Source organism: Electrona antarctica (genome assembly GCF_951216825.1).
Source record: "Electrona antarctica genome assembly, chromosome: 17".
In the NCBI taxonomy this organism is placed as follows: domain Eukaryota; kingdom Metazoa; phylum Chordata; class Actinopteri; order Myctophiformes; family Myctophidae; genus Electrona; species Electrona antarctica.
In genome coordinates, this window is record NC_136798.1 from 27,249,155 (window position 1) to 27,266,774 (window position 17,620).

At 44.5% G+C, this 17,620-nt stretch overlaps 1 protein-coding gene across 1 annotated transcript; it reads left to right on the forward strand.

Moving 5' to 3' along the window:
• Positions 1-2,292: 2,292 nt before the first annotated feature.
• LOC306940511 (TRAF-interacting protein with FHA domain-containing protein A-like) lies at positions 2,293-3,060 on the forward strand (the record flags this gene model as incomplete). Its single annotated transcript, XM_079525610.1, has 2 exons — positions 2,293-2,325; positions 2,471-3,060. The coding sequence occupies exon 2, from the start codon at positions 2,488-2,490 to the stop codon at positions 3,058-3,060; it is 573 nt and encodes a 190-aa protein (XP_079381736.1). The 5' UTR covers positions 2,293-2,325; positions 2,471-2,487.
• Between the last annotated feature and the right edge of the window lie 14,560 nt (positions 3,061-17,620).

Below are 17,620 nucleotides of genomic sequence, written 5' to 3' on the forward strand. Positions count from 1 at the left end.
CAGTACAGGTCGCAGTGCGTCTTGTTTTGAATTCTTAATTCTGTTTCCGACGACACCAACGAAAATATAGAATCGGGTTATATTTTCGTTTTAAATACCTATTTCTAAGTTTTTAATGAACCATTTCTAAACAGTATTCAGAAAACGAACCGTATTCTATGTTTTAATTTACCATTTCTATATTTGACAAACAGTATTCAGAACACCAAACCGTATTCTGAATACGTATCTGCAGATACGAAATTAGAATAGAAATGGCCGTAAAATACACGGACCCGCCAGACAGACAGACCCGTGCACCGTGACAATGTTCACTCAATGTCAATTCACTCAATGTCTGAATTAATGTCTGTCTGAGTTTTGAAACACGGCTGCACATTTACTGACAAGTTTGAAATGCACCCTTATGCTACAATCTATGAATAAAAGTTTCAATCAATCAATCAATGTTCAAACCTGAATCAGCTATCACTCAGAAGGTGCTGAAGTATTGTGTTTAGCCTCTGATCTGTTGTTGCAAGTTGCATTATTCATCAAAAGTTGGGATTAATCATTAATGAATAGAGATAAAACAGAGTTAATAATTGTATGTCTTACCAACAATGACAATGACAATCATTATAATGAGGTGGATGCAATCCTACCTGGAGGGGAGAGAACAGATGGTGGAAGTGAACGGAACACTGTCCCCCCCCTCCCAGTGAGCTGTGGCGTTCCACAAGGAAGCATACTAGGGCCTAATGCCCTCAGCTCTGAACTCGGTAGAATCTGCACCTGGCTCGCTGATAACAAACTATCTTTACACCTGGGAAAAACTGAATCCATTCTCTTTGGCTCTATTAGTAATCTCAGCAAGGCAAATGGCTTCTTGGTTAGAGTGGGTGACAATGTTATCACACGTAAAGATGAAATTACCTACCTAGGTTCCATCCTGGAGGCTAATCTTTCCGGTGATAAAATGGCCACCAACGTAATCAAAAAAGTCAACCATAGAACAAGATTCCTCTACAGGATCTCCTCACTGGTCAACAAAAACACCTTGAAGACCTTAACAGGAGCCCTTGTACAGGGTTTCTTTGACTATGCATGCACCTCCTGGTACCACAGCACCTCAAAGGCCCTTAAAACCAGGCTCCAGACTTCCCAAAACAAACTGGTCAGGCTCCTACTTGATCTAGCCCCCCGAACCCACCTCACCCCTGCCCACTTCGACAGGCTGGAATGGCTTAGGGTCGACGACAGAGTACAGCATCTTGCAATGGGTCTGGTCCACAAGATTCGATACACCACCAAGATACCCATGTACCTGTCTAGATACTTCCTTAATGTTAACGAAGTCCACACCCACAACACCAGAGGGAGTGCAACGAACCATGTACAACCCAGATTCGGCACAAACAAGGGACTAAATTATTTTCGCTCCTATGCCACCAAAATGTGGAACGCCCTACCAACTGTCATTAAGACATGCGAATCCCTTGACTCCTTCAAAACCGCTCTCAAAGGGCACCTACGGATGGCTGCAATTCGAAACTGGCCCCCGTAAAATCTGAATCCCCCCCCGCCCCCCCCTTTTTTCCCCTCACTGTATATATTTCTTTTCCCTTTTTACCTCCTTTATGATGAATTCCTGTTCTGTCTATAGAAGTGTCTATTTGTACGTCTCTAAATGTTTTGATGATTTGAACATGGTGGACCCTATTGGAAACAAGTGTAATGCTTAATTGGGTCGTCCACTCACAGTTAACAGCCTTTGTATTGAGTTTGTGCTTGAAATGTACTGTAATTCTGCAAACTGTTAATAAATTCTTCAATCAATCAATCAAAGGTAGGCCTATTGAAGGGGTCAATGTGCGACATGATAAGTGTATTCCTGGACCTGCACTATCTGCATGATCTTAGTACATGATAGAAATTGATTTATTGAAGATTAAGACTTTAAAATGTACATACATTTTGTTTTGATTGTATTTGTATTGTGCCTTTTGCTTTGGCAATGTAAACGTATGTTTTCTCATGCCAATAAAGCCAATTGAATTGAATTGAATTGATACGAAATAAGTTAGCCTATATTTATTTAGAATTTAACTTTGCAGATCTGGGAAAGTAGGCTACCAGAATGTTGTACCCTCCCCTTCCCCTCCCCAACTCTCTCTTGTCTTGTGAGCTCTGATTACGAAAGAGCGTATAGTTTCCTTTTTAAACAGTGATGGTAGGACAACACACCGTTACTTTCTCATACTTTGCTCGGTGGTTGGGCTCCGTTTCCGTTTGGCTGGTGAATTAAACATCGGCGGCGTCACCTAAAGCAACTTTATTATTAAGGTAATTTATTAAGGCAAAAACGATAATAAACGCCTATAGCAGGCTAGTAAATGTTATACATGCTATTGTATTTGATATTCCCGGCGTGCGCGTGTTACACGTGACGTAGGCCTTTATTTTATTTATCTTCTTTTTTTGTTCACAGAGTCACTCACATGAATTATGGCATCTCAGACTCAGACAATGGACACCGAAGAATATCTCCCGACTTGTCTGCACATCAAACTGTACCACCCCCAGCAGAGTTCCAGAGGACTCTACCGCCTCCTCCCGATGGATAGCAGACAGAAGCGCCAGGCTGAAGACCCGCTGAGGATTGGCCGTGATGGGCAGACGTGCACCTTCACCCTGGATGATAACCGGGTGTCCCGAAAACAGCTGGCCTTCCAGGCTTACCGCAAGCCGAACGATTCCGAGATGCGCTTCTCCCTCCAGAACCTGAGTCACAGGGGACGGGTGTATGTCGATGGGTCTGTGTTGGGCTACCTGGAGAGGAAGGATCTCCCAGACAAAGCCCTGATCCGGTTCTTGGACTACGAGGTGCTGGTCGTCCGTGTGTCGGGCGAGGCGAGTGCAAGCTTTGAAGTGGAGTTTGAAGTGCTGATGACGCCTCCATCCAGGGAGATGGGCACAGAGGTACCAAGTATGATTCCAGTTACGGAGGACACAGGTTCATGCAACTATCTGACCAACGACTTCTCTTCAGAGCTCAGAGGCTTTGATTATATAGTATGACAAGTGTTTTTGTACGGTTATTTAAACCAACTTTTTAATGTTCCCAGACAAGGTTGGATCGTCTTATCTTTTTATCAGGAATTAAGTTATTCAGCCCGTAGGCTACTTCCTTGTTACACAGTCGAACAAAGCACAGAGTAGTCTTCTTAATCTTGCTATAAAATGCATGTGATGCATGTGCTCGCACGGTCGCACCCTTCCTCTATAATCAGCCACAGGACAAAGCAGAACAGATCAAATTGCTGCCAGTGCCACCAGCTCAAATACATAAACGTGGGTTTGGGTTTCATCAGCAAACAGAAAGCTGGTCTTGGTAACTCTGGTACACAACTACACACCAGATTGAGAGGGAGAAGCCAGCTGTTTCTCCATGGAGAAACAGGTTTAGAAGGGGATAAATTGTGCAGTAGCACAGTACTTGGATGATATTTGTATGCATCATTTGTCTTTGAACATGTGCCATTTTCATTTGTCAAGTTATCCTTGTGTATTTTTGCATGCCAGGAAGCAGGAACTATACAGTGACACTACATGGCATGCATATGTTCTAGACTAGACACAAGCCAGTTTTTCAAGAGAGACAGGTGCAGCAAGAGCGAGTTAGTGCAGTCTAGGCAACAAGTTTCAATAGAAACTTCTAGTTTGTGTCAAATGAGATCTGAAGCCACTACTGCCATCCCATGAGGGTGTGCAAAAAGCAACCAACTATTAAAATGCATGCCAAAAAAAACCATGCCCGAGGCAAAAGTTAAGGGGGAAGCAAATAAATTACACTTCCTAATTCTTTCTCAAGTGGACACAGCACATACAATGTATAGGAACTTAAAATGGCGCGAGTAATCCCCCTGTTCAAAAAGGGAAGTAAATTAGACACGGGAAACTACCGCCCTGTCTCTATCTTGTGTTCAATGTCAAAAGTCATAGAGAGAATAATTTATGAACAAATTAGCAGCTACTTAAGCGAACGCAATCTGCTGTTCGAATTCCAATCTGGTTTCAGAACATCACACTCCACTGACACATGCCTATTATATTTGAACGACTACATCAAACATGAGGTAGACGCGGGTAAATACTGTGGGATGGTCATGCTGGACCTTCAAAAGGCATTCGATACTGTGTCAATCATTCAATCCTACTGGACAAGCTGAAGGCGACTGGCTTTGATAGTACTTCTTTATGTTGGATGAGGTCCTACCTTGAAGGTAGAGAACAAATGGTTGACATCAATGGAACCATGTCCTCCCCCCTCCCAGTGAACTGTGGGGTTCCCCAAGGAAGTATATTAGGGCCATTACTCTTCCTACTATACATAAACGACATGAGCGCCGCATGTAACTGTAAGCTGTTCTTGTTTGCCGACGACTCAGCACTCCTGATATCGGGAGAAAACAAAGCGCAGGTTGAGGAAGCCCTAAGTATAGAACTCACCAAAATCCGAATCTGGCTCACCGACAACAAACTCTCATTGCACCTCGGTAAAACGGAATCCATCCTTTTTGGGTCCAACCATTCCCTGAGTAGGACAAATGTAAATGATTTTAAGGTCCGAGTCGATGACATAATAATCTCCAGCAAAGAAGAGGTAACATATCTAGGATGTATCCTTGACAATAAACTGACAGGGGATAGCATGGCAACAAGAGCGATCAAAAGAGTAAACCAGAGGACAAGATTCTTGGGCAGAATCTCCTCCTTTATTAACAAAAGGGCCCTCAGGACCAGTGGCGTGCACAGACATTTAGAGGGGCAGGTGCTCAAGTTAAAAAAGGGCACCTTGTGCAGCGCGTGGAACCGGCCGGTTGCCTTAATCCATTTTGGGCGGGAACCCCTTTTGGTGTTAGCATTATGTTGTGCTTTAGCTATTGAAAAATAGCAGATCTACAAGCTCATAGCGCGCCACCGAGTGGCGTGCTATGAGCTTGTAGGTCTGCTATTTAAAAAAAAAAAAAAAAAAAAAGAGAAAAAAATGTTTTTTTCCAAAAGGGCACATTGCCAAAAGGGCAGGGGGTGCTCTAGCACCCCCTAGTGTCTATCTGTGCACGCCACTGCTCAGGACCTTAGCTGGAGCCCTCATACTGCCCATTTTTTACTATGCTTGTACGTCCTGGTTCTCTAACATCTCAATGGCACAGAAAACCAAGCTTCAAACTTCCCAAAACAAACTAATCTGACTTCTTATTCACCTAGGGCCCATGACCCACCTATATGCGGAGCATTTTGACAGCATAGGCTGGCTCAGGGTGGAAGACAGAGTCAAGCAGTTGAAGATGAGCCTGACATTCAAAATTGTAAATGCAACTTTACCCTCCATGCCCTCAGTACCCACTTACTTGACTAATTACTTTAAAAAAGTGAGCAATACCCACAGCCATAATACTAGAGGGAGCGTGAACAACAATCTGGTGCCACCCATTTATAAAACAAATATGGGCAAATTCACCTTTCAAAGCACTGCTACCCAGGTGTGGAATGCCCTCCCCCCATCTCTCAAAACAAACAAATCTCTGGCTTCCTTCAAGACAGGCCTAAAAATTCACCTATCAGCAGGTCAAAGGGAGAGGAGGTGATCGCCCCAGCCTCTTTATACTAATAATCCCCTTCCGATTAACTTCAGCCCCAACCTATGCATACTGTATATTTCATGTTTAGAGGAAATTGATATGCTGTTATATCAACTGTTGTTACTGTGTTCAATTATTATTCATGTCATGTGTGAGTGGATGGGACCCGAATGGAAACAAGGCCGCAAGGTCTTTCTTCGGTGTAATCCTTTTTCGGACAAAAAAAATGCCTGACTGTACATTGTGCTGTTTGCATTTATATGTTGCCTAATAAAATATTCAATCAATCTCCCCCCTAATCACTGATAGCCACCACAGTATGTACTTTTGCAAGACTGATGGGTGCCTCTATATTTGATCAATGTCCTTACTGTTACCTCACATATCCTGTCATAAGCAGCCAACACAAGACCAAAATGTACTTTCGACAGTTTGTCTTCAAAGGGTGCTTGCACCCACTAGATTAATGATAATTTTAATAATTAAAATGATCATTAATTGCCTGTGTATATAAATATATATCATTGTCATTGTATGTATATTTATATATACTTCTATACTGAAAGCATATGACCGGATGCCGTATGTGTCAATTGTGTATGACGTGTATATAATGACGTGAAATAAACACACTCGCTATCTCAGCCATTGTCTAAGAAGCAAAGATATATCTGTCTCTGAGTTTCTTTATTTATCCTCCGTCATGTTTCCGGCTAGCTCTGAGTTGTTGTTTATTTGACGCTATACACGCTAGCTTTGTTTAACACAGACAGTATGGCTTGTGGCCTCAATATTCCCAACGCCCTGACTTACTTGTACCCGGGCGCAAACACAAAATTTATTCTGGACAGACTCCCTATTATCCTGGCCTCTATTCCACCCACCATCAGCCAACTTGTTCTTCATGTGGGAGTAAATGACCAACAGTCCATTGAAACGAAAAATAACTTTAAAAGCATCTTCGATCTCCTTCTCAGCTGTGGTAAACAGTTATTTATTTCTGGTCCAATCCCGTTGTTGCGCAGGGGGAGGTGCGTTTCAGCCGGATACTGGACCTTCACTACAGGCTGCAGGGCTCCGTCTTTTTGGCAAATCTAGAACTTCCTGTTTGAGAGCTAGCAAATTTAAGACATCCGGTTGCTTTCAGAATAAAATCGTCGTTAATTAAATAATTATTACATTACATTATTAGTATTAGTATTACATTACAGTTATTGTGAAGACACACATTATGTTTCTGTGTAAAAATAAGTAATTAAATAACGTAAAAATGTTATCTAAATGGATAAATGCCCAAGTCCATGCACTGGAGTGCCCAAGTCCATTCACTGGAGTACATGGACTTAATAAAGTGGATGCTTTGGAAACGTCCCATTTCCAGACTACAGTGGACTAAAGTGGACACTGGACAAAAATCTCTGCTATGTTTCGACTAGTGTGACATATGCACGCGTCCGGGGAGACCTCCTCTACAACACCACACCCTCCGCTAAGCAGCAGAGGTGTAAAACAAAAATTGGCACCAGGTCAGAGGTAAAAAATGTCAAAAAACTTCCCATTTCCAGACTACAGTGGACTAAAGTGGACGCTGGACAAAAATCTCTGCTATGTTTCGACTAGTGTGACATATGCACGCGTCCGTGGAGACCTCCTCTACAACACCACACTGTCCGCTAAGCAGCAGAGGTGTAAAACAAAAATTGGCACGAGGTCAGAGGTAAAAAAAATTCAAACAACTTCCCATTTCCAGACTACACTGGACTAAAGTGGACGCTGGACAAAAATCCCTGCTATGTTTCGACTAGTGTGACATACACACGCGTCCGGGGAGACCTCCTCTACAACACCACACTGTCCGCTAAGCAGCAGAGGTGTAAAACAAAAATTGGCACCAGGTCAGAGGTAAAAAAAAGTTAAAAAAACTTCCCATTTCCAGACTACAGTGGACTAAAGTGGACGCTGGACAAAAATCCCTGCTATGTTTCGACTAGTGTGACATACGCACGCGTCCGGGGAGACCTCCTCTACAACACCACACTGTCCGCTAAGCAGCAGAGGTGTAAAACAAAAATTGGCATGCCATACAGCGAGGTGAAAGGTCAAAAAGTGGACTAAAATACAATAGAATATAAAAGAATACAGACAAGGCTTTGAAAGTTACAAAAAAATACCTTTTAATTAATCATTGCTAATATAACAGTGTACACTTTCAATGGAAAGAAAAAGGCATACAGTTTGCTTACGGTGTTTCCACTGTAGTCTGGAAATGGGAAGTTGTTTGACTTTTTTGACCTGTGACCTGGTGCCAATTTTTGTTTTACACCTCTGCTGCTTAGCGGACAGTGTGGTGTTGTAGAGGAGGTCTCCCCGGACGCGTGCGTATGTCACACTAGTCGAAACATAGCAGGGAGTTTTGTCCAGCGTCCACTTTAGTCCACTGTAGTCTGGAAATGGGACGTTTTTTTAAGTTTTTTTACCTCTGACCTGGTGCCAATTTTTGTTTTACACCTCTGCTGCTTAGCGGACAGTGTGGTGTTGTAGAGGAGGTCTCCCCGGACGTGTGTGTATGTCACACTAGTCGAAACATAGCAGGGATTTTTGTCCAGCGTCCACTTTAGTCCAGTGTAGTCTGGAAATGGGAAGTTTTTTGAATTTTCTTTTACCTCTGACCTGGTGCCAATTTTTGTTTTACACCTCTGCTGCTTAGCGGACAGTGTGGTGTTGTAGAGGAGGTCTCCCCGGACGCGTGCATATGTCACACTAGTCGAAACATAGCAGAGATTTTTGTCCAGCGTCCACTTTAGTCTGGAAATGGGACATTTTTTGACTTTTTTACCTCTGACCTGGTGCCAATTTTTGTTTTACACCTCTGCTGCTTAGCGGAGGGTGTGGTGTTGTAGAGGAGGTCTCCCCGGACGCGTGCATATGTCACACTAGTCGAAACATAGCAGAGATTTTTGTCCAGTGTCCACTTTAGTCCACTGTAGTCTGGAAATGGGACGTTTTTTTTTACATCTGACCTGGTGCCAATTTTTGTTTTACACCTCTGCTGCTTAGCGGAGGGTGTGGTGTTGTAGAGGAGGTCTCCCCGGACGCGTGCATATGTCACACTAGTCGAAACATAGCAGGGATTTTTGTCCAGCGTCCACTTTAGTCCAGTGTAGTCTGGAAATGGGAAGTTTTTTGAAGTTTTTTTACCTCTGACCTGGTGCCAATTTTTGTTTTACACCTCTGCTGCTTAGCGGACAGTGTGGTGTTGTAGAGGAGGTCTCCCCGGACGCGTGCATATGTCACACTAGTCGAAACATAGCAGAGATTTTTGTCCAGCGTCCACTTTAGTCCACTGTAGTCTGGAAATGGGAAGTTTTTTGAAATTTTTTACCTCTGACCTGGTGCCAATTTTTGTTTTACACCTCTGCTGCTTAGCGGAGGGTGTGGTGTTGTAGAGGAGGTCTCCCCGGACGCGTGCATATGTCACACTAGTCGAAACATAGCAGGGATTTTTGTCCAGCGTCCACTTTAGTCCAGTGTAGTCTGGAAATGGGAAGTTTTTTGAAGTTTTTTTACCTCTGACCTGGTGCCAATTTTTGTTTTACACCTCTGCTGCTTAGCGGACAGTGTGGTGTTGTAGAGGAGGTCTCCCCGGACGCGTGCATATGGCACACTAGTCGAAACATAGCAGAGATTTTTGTCCAGCGTCCACTTTAGTCCACTGTAGTCTGGAAATGGGAAGTTTTTTGAAATTGTTTACCTCTGACCTGGTGCCAATTTTTGTTTTACACCTCTGCTGCTTAGCGGAGGGTGTGGTGTTGTAGAGGAGGTCTCCCCGGACGCGTGCATATGTCACACTAGTCGAAACATAGCAGAGATTTTTGTCCAGTGTCCACTTTAGTCCACTGTAGTCTGGAAATGGGACATTTTTTTTTACATCTGACCTGGTGCCAATTTTTGTTTTACACCTCTGCTGCTTAGCGGAGGGTGTGGTGTTGTAGAGGAGGTCTCCCCGGACGCGTGCATATGTCACACTAGTCGAAACATAGCAGGGATTTTTGTCCAGCGTCCACTTTAGTCCAGTGTAGTCTGGAAATGGGAAGTTTTTTGAAGTTTTTTTACCTCTGACCTGGTGCCAATTTTTGTTTTACACCTCTGCTGCTTAGCGGACAGTGTGGTGTTGTAGAGGAGGTCTCCCCGGACGCGTGCATATGTCACACTAGTCGAAACATAGCAGAGATTTTTGTCCAGCGTCCACTTTAGTCCACTGTAGTCTGGAAATGGGAAGTTTTTTGAATTTTTTTACCTCTGACCTGGTGCCAATTTTTGTTTTACACCTCTGCTGCTTAGCGGAGGGTGTGGTGTTGTAGAGGAGGTCTCCCCGGACGCGTGCATATGTCACACTAGTCGAAACATAGCAGAGATTTTTGTCCAGTGTCCACTTTAGTCCACTGTAGTCTGGAAATGGGACTTTTTTTTTTTACATCTGACCTGGTGCCAATTTTTGTTTTACACCTCTGCTGCTTAGCGGAGGGTGTGGTGTTGTAGAGGAGGTCTCCCCGGACGCGTGCATATGTCACACTAGTCGAAACATAGCAGGGATTTTTGTCCAGCGTCCACTTTAGTCCAGTGTAGTCTGGAAATGGGAAGTTTTTTGAAGTTTTTTTACCTCTGACCTGGTGCCAATTTTTGTTTTACACCTCTGCTGCTTAGCGGACAGTGTGGTGTTGTAGAGGAGGTCTCCCCGGACGCGTGCATATGTCACACTAGTCGAAACATAGCAGAGATTTTTGTCCAGCGTCCACTTTAGTCCACTGTAGTCTGGAAATGGGAAGTTTTTTGAAATTTTTTACCTCTGACCTGGTGCCAATTTTTGTTTTACACCTCTGCTGCTTAGCGGAGGGTGTGGTGTTGTAGAGGAGGTCTCCCCGGACGCGTGCATATGTCACACTAGTCGAAACATAGCAGAGATTTTTGTCCAGTGTCCACTTTAGTCCACTGTAGTCTGGAAATGGGACGTTTTTTACATCTGACCTGGTGCCAATTTTTTGTTTTACACCTCTGCTGCTTAGCAGACGGTGTGGTGTTGTAGAGGAGGTCTCCCCGGACATGTGCATATGTCACACTAGTCGATACATAGAAGGGATTTTTGTCCAGCATCCACTTTATTAAGTCCATGCACTCCAGTGAATGGACTTGGGCACTCCAGTGCATGGACTTGGGCATTTATCCATTTAGATAACTTTTTTACGTTATTTAATTACTTATTTTTACACAGAAACATAATGTGTGTCTTCACAATAACTGTAATGTAATAATAATACTAATAATGTAATGTAATAATTATTTAATTAACGACGATTTTATTCTGAAAGCAACCGGATGTCTTAAATTTGCTAGCTCTCAAACAGGAAGTTCTAGATTTGCCAAAAAGACGGAGCCAACAATGCTTCCCACGCTAACCGACTGTTACATTACATTACATTACAGTCATTTAGCAGACGCTTTTATCCAAAGCGACTTACAATAAGTGTATTCAACATAGGTAGGGAACAAAAACTACTAATCACCAGAAGTCTTTAGTGCATTTTCTGCAAAAACAAGCAACCAAGAGTATACCTAGCGCTAAGGTAAAAGTGCAATATATCAGCTACCTATTTCCTTAAACAGATGAGACAAAATAGCTAAATCAAATGAGCATGAGCTAAAACAATTAAGTGTATCGACTAAACAAGATCCAATAAACAATACAACAATAGAAAACAAGCGTTCGTACAACAAGTAGGTCAGGCAGAGAGGAAGGTTAGTGTTTCCTGAAGAGGTGGGTTTTCAACCTGCGGCGAAATATGGGCAGTGACTCTGCTGTCCTAACATCAGTGGGAAGTTCATTCCACCACTGTGGGGCCAGAACAGAAAAGAGTCGTGACCGTGTGGATCGGCCAGAAGGACCCTTGAGTGACGAGGCAATCAGTCGCCCCGAGGTGGCAGACCGAAGTGGTCGGGCAGGGGTGTAGGCATCGACCATAGCCCGGAGGTAGGAAGAGGCTGTTCCTTTCACTGCCCTATAGGCTAACACCAGGGTTTTGAACTGGATGCGAGCCGCTACGGGGAGCCAGTGTAGAGAACGGAGAAGGATGGTTGTGTGGGAGAACTTGGGGCGGTTGAACACCAGACGAGCCGCAGCTTTCTGAACAAGCTCCAGAGGTCTGATGGCAGATGCCGGAGCACCAGCAAGGAGGGAGTTGCAGTAGTCCAGGCGGGAGATGACGAGAGCCTGGATGAGCACCTGGGCTGCCTTCTCCGTGAGGAAGGGGCGAATCCTCCTGATGTTGTAGAGGAGGAATCTGCAGGACCTTGTCACTGATGCGATGTTTGCCGAGAACGTCAGTTGATCGTCCAGGGTCACACCCAGATTCTTCGCAGTCCGAGTTGAGGTCACCACAGCATGATCAATGGTGATGGCCATGTCTCGGTGCGGACAGCCCTTCCCCGGGAGGAACATCAGCTCGGTCTTGTCCAGGTTGAGCTTCAGGTGGTTTGTCGACATCCACTCCGAGATGTCAGCCAGACAAGCAGCAATGCGTGCCTCCACTTGGGTATCAGAGGGGGGGAATGAGAGGATCAGCTGGGTGTCATCGGCATAGCAGTGGTAGGAAAAGCCATGGGAGTGGATGACAGCACCCAGAGATGTAGTGTAGAGAGAGAAAAGAAGAGGACCCAGAACCGAGCCTTGGGGAACCCCAGTTGTGAGCCTGTGTGGTTCTGACACAGACCCTCTCAGCATCACCTGGTAGGAGGACCCGTCAGGTAGGATGCAAACAGGGAGAGTGCAGAGCCTGAGACACCCATCCCCTCGAGGGTGGAGAGGAGGATCTGATGGTTCACCGTGTCGAACGCTGCAGACAGGTCCAGGAGTATCAGGACGGAGGAGAGAGAGTTCGCTCTAGCGGCATGGAGCGACTCCGTCACTGCCAGCAGGGCAGTCTCTGTCGAGTGACCCACTTTGAACCCAGACTGGTTGGAGTCCAGGAGGTTGTTCTGGTGGAGATAGGAGGACAGTTGTTTAAAGACAGCACGTTCGAGAGTTTTAGATAGGAAGGATAGAAGGGAAACCGGTCTGTAGTTCTTGATCTCAGAGGGGTCAAGTGTCGGTTTCTTCAGGAGGGGGGTGACTCTGGCAGTCTTGAAAGTAGAGGGAAAGTAGCCAGATGTCAGAGAGGTGTTAATAAGGTGGGTTAAGAAGGGAAGAAGTTCAGGTGCAATAGACTGCAACAGAGTGGATGGGACCGGGTCCAGAGAGCATGAGGTGGGGCGACTAGATGTAACAAGGAGAAGGACCTCGTTAGGGGAGAGGGGAGAGAAGTGGGATAGAGAGGGGATGGGGGGGGGGGAGAGGAGTAGATGAAGGTAGAGAGGGGGGGGTGGCAGGCAGACGGGTGTGGGTAGTGCGCAGGGCACCAGCCGGGGGAGGAGGGAAGGAGGATCGGATATCGTTCACCTTCTTGTCAAAGAAGTTGGCGAAATCGTCAGGGAGGAGGGACGAGGAGGGAGGAGGGGGTGGTGGTTGTAGGAGAGAGGAGAAAGTTTCAAAGAGTTTTTTAGGGTTGGAAGCAGAAGCCTGAATTTTAGTGCAGAAAAAAGCAGCTTTAGCAGCTGATAGAGAGGAGGAAAAAGTAGAAATGAGAGATTGGAAGGTGAGAAGGTCCTCCAGGAGATTGCCATTTCTCCATTTGCGCTCAGCCGCTCTCAGGCTCCGTCTCTCAGTCCGCACTGAGTCCGACAACCAGGGGGCAGGTGGAGTTTGGCGTGCAGGCCTGGTGGTGAGGGGACAGAGATGGTCGAGAGAAGAGGATAGAGTAGAGAAAAGAAGATCTGTGGCGGTATCAGGGGATAGAAGAGCAAAGGATTCAGGGGCAGGGAGAGCAGAGAGAACAGAAGAGGAAAGATCAGTGGAGGAAAGTGAGCGAAGATTGTGACGTGAGGAAATCATGTGGGTAGGGAGGGGCTGTGAGGGGGGAGAGGAGAGAGAGAGAGAGTAGGACATGAAGTAGTGATCAGAGAGTTTCTTACCCTTTTCACTGGAAAGAGGAGTGACAGACAGGTTAGCAATAGAGCAGCCTCTGGTGAAGATCAGGTCCAGTTGGTTGCCCGCCTCATGGGTAGGAGGAGATGGGGAAATAACTAGGTCAAAGGCGGCGAGAAATGAAAGTAGTGGGTCTAGCTGCTTCTCAGTCGGGAGGTTGAAGTCACCCAGAAGGATGAATCCAGAGCCATTGACAGGGAAGTGGGAGACTAGATGGTCCAGCTCCTCCAGGAAGCCACCAGCAGGGCCCGGTGGGCGATAAACAACTGCAATGGTGAGCTTGACTGGATGAGAAACAGTGACCACATGAAATTCAAATGAGGTAGGAGAGAATTGTGACAGTGAAACAGGAGAGTATTTCCATTTTCTGGAAATTAGCAGGCCAGCCCCACCACCTGTCCGCACGGCTCTGGGAGTGTGAGAGAAAGAGTACACATCTGACAGAGCCGCGGGCGTAGCAGTGTTTTCTGGTCTGATCCAGGTCTCAGTCAGAGCAAGGAAGTTAAGGGAGAGCAAGGATGCGTAGGCTGAGATGAAAGCAGATTTGCCTTCCACCACAGCCGAGTGGCAATTCCAAAGCCCTCCCGTTACCACTTGCTCGACGTGAGTTGAAAGAGTAGGATAGATGAGATTAGTTGTGTCGCGACATCTGGGTGTAACCCAGTGTTTGTGCGACCACCAGGAAGAAGAGAGGACAGGAATAGGAAGAAAACACATTGTAGATCACTAAACATATACTACTATACACTACTATATCTATCACACTACTATATATGTCACTAATCAATGATACAGCTTATCGTTCAGTGACGAAGTCGGACTTTGACAAAGTCGCCTGTCGCCTTTGTTCGCCTGGCCTTAGTTTGCTGGACGCCGCTTAAAAGCTGACGCTTTCAGCTGGTGGTATAAGGCCACTTCAACTGATTGCTAATCGTCTGCCAGGAGTGCTGGCTAAACCACACACTTCACAAGGCAATCAAGTGGCCTATACAGGGTGAAACTACTTATACTACTACAAAGTGCCAATAGCCTACTGCTTGAAGCACACAAACAATACAACTATAAACTACAGACTACCACACAAGCTAATAATACAATACTAATAGAAAAGCACTTAGGGTACCACTACTAGCAGCTTGCTAAATAACAAAATAATGCTACTATACTCAACTAGCCAGAGGTCAGGAGCTCAGTTCACTTCAGATGTTGGTTACACACTGAATAGAATACTCTCAACCTGCCTACTTATCCCTTGAGCTGTGCTGGCTAAACCACACACTTCACAAGGCAATCAAGTGGCCTATACAGGGTGAAACTACTTATACTACTACAAAGTGCCAATAGCCTACTGCTTGAAGCACACAAACAATACAACTATAAACTACAGACTACCACACAAGCTAATAATACAATACTAATAGAAAAGCACTTAGGGTACCACTACTAGCAGCTTGCTAAATAACAAAATAATGCTACTATACTCAACTAGCCAGAGGTCAGGAGCTCAGTTCACTTCAGATGTTGGTTACACACTGAATAGAATACTCTCAACCTGCCTACTTATCCCTTGAGCTGTGCTGGCTAAACCACACACTTCACAAGGCAATCAAGTGGCCTATACAGGGTGAAACTACTTATACTACTACAAAGTGCCAATAGCCTACTGCTTGAAGCACACAAACAATACAACTATAAACTACAGACTACCACACAAGCTAATAATACAATACTAATAGAAAAGCACTTAGGGTACCACTACTAGCAGCTTGCTAAATAACAAAATAATGCTACTATACTCAACTAGCCAGAGGTCAGGAGCTCAGTTCACTTCAGATGTTGGTTACACACTGAATAGAATACTCTCAACCTGCCTACTTATCCCTTGAGCTGTGCTGGCTAAACCACACACTTCACAAGGCAATCAAGTGGCCTATACAGGGTGAAACTACTTATACTACTACAAAGTGCCAATAGCCTACTGCTTGAAGCACACAAACAATACAACTATAAACTACAGACTACCACACAAGCTAATAATACAATACTAATAGAAAAGCACTTAGGGTACCACTACTAGCAGCTTGCTAAATAACAAAATAATGCTACTATACTCAACTAGCCAGAGGTCAGGAGCTCAGTTCACTTCAGATGTTGGTTACACACTGAATAGAATACTCTCAACCTGCCTACTTATCCCTTGAGCTGTGCTGGCTAAACCACACACTTCACAAGGCAATCAAGTGGCCTATACAGGGTGAAACTACTTATACTACTACAAAGTGCCAATAGCCTACTGCTTGAAGCACACAAACAATACAACTATAAACTACAGACTACCACACAAGCTAATAATACAATACTAATAGAAAAGCACTTAGGGTACCACTACTAGCAGCTTGCTAAATAACAAAATAATGCTACTATACTCAACTAGCCAGAGGTCAGGAGCTCAGTTCACTTCAGATGTTGGTTACACACTGAATAGAATACTCTCAACCTGCCTACTTATCCCTTGAGCTGTGCTGGCTAAACCACACACTTCACAAGGCAATCAAGTGGCCTATACAGGGTGAAACTACTTATACTACTACAAAGTGCCAATAGCCTACTGCTTGAAGCACACAAACAATACAACTATAAACTACAGACTACCACACAAGCTAATAATACAATACTAATAGAAAAGCACTTAGGGTACCACTACTAGCAGCTTGCTAAATAACAAAATAATGCTACTATACTCAACTAGCCAGAGGTCAGGAGCTCAGTTCACTTCAGATGTTGGTTACACACTGAATAGAATACTCTCAACCTGCCTACTTATCCCTTGAGCTGTGCTGGCTAAACCACACACTTCACAAGGCAATCAAGTGGCCTATACAGGGTGAAACTACTTATACTACTACAAAGTGCCAATAGCCTACTGCTTGAAGCACACAAACAATACAACTATAAACTACAGACTACCACACAAGCTAATAATACAATACTAATAGAAAAGCACTTAGGGTACCACTACTAGCAGCTTGCTAAATAACAAAATAATGCTACTATACTCAACTAGCCAGAGGTCAGGAGCTCAGTTCACTTCAGATGTTGGTTACACACTGAATAGAATACTCTCAACCTGCCTACTTATCCCTTGAGCTGTGCTGGCTAAACCACACACTTCACAAGGCAATCAAGTGGCCTATACAGGGTGAAACTACTTATACTACTACAAAGTGCCAATAGCCTACTGCTTGAAGCACACAAACAATACAACTATAAACTACAGACTACCACACAAGCTAATAATACAATACTAATAGAAAAGCACTTAGGGTACCACTACTAGCAGCTTGCTAAATAACAAAATAATGCTACTATACTCAACTAGCCAGAGGTCAGGAGCTCAGTTCACTTCAGATGTTGGTTACACACTGAATAGAATACTCTCAACCTGCCTACTTATCCCTTGAGCTGTGCTGGCTAAACCACACACTTCACAAGGCAATCAAGTGGCCTATACAGGGTGAAACTACTTATACTACTACAAAGTGCCAATAGCCTACTGCTTGAAGCACACAAACAATACAACTATAAACTACAGACTACCACACAAGCTAATAATACAATACTAATAGAAAAGCACTTAGGGTACCACTACTAGCAGCTTGCTAAATAACAAAATAATGCTACTATACTCAACTAGCCAGAGGTCAGGAGCTCAGTTCACTTCAGATGTTGGTTACACACTGAATAGAATACTCTCAACCTGCCTACTTATCCCTTGAGCTGTGCTGGCTAAACCACACACTTCACAAGGCAATCAAGTGGCCTATACAGGGTGAAACTACTTATACTACTACAAAGTGCCAATAGCCTACTGCTTGAAGCACACAAACAATACAACTATAAACTACAGACTACCACACAAGCT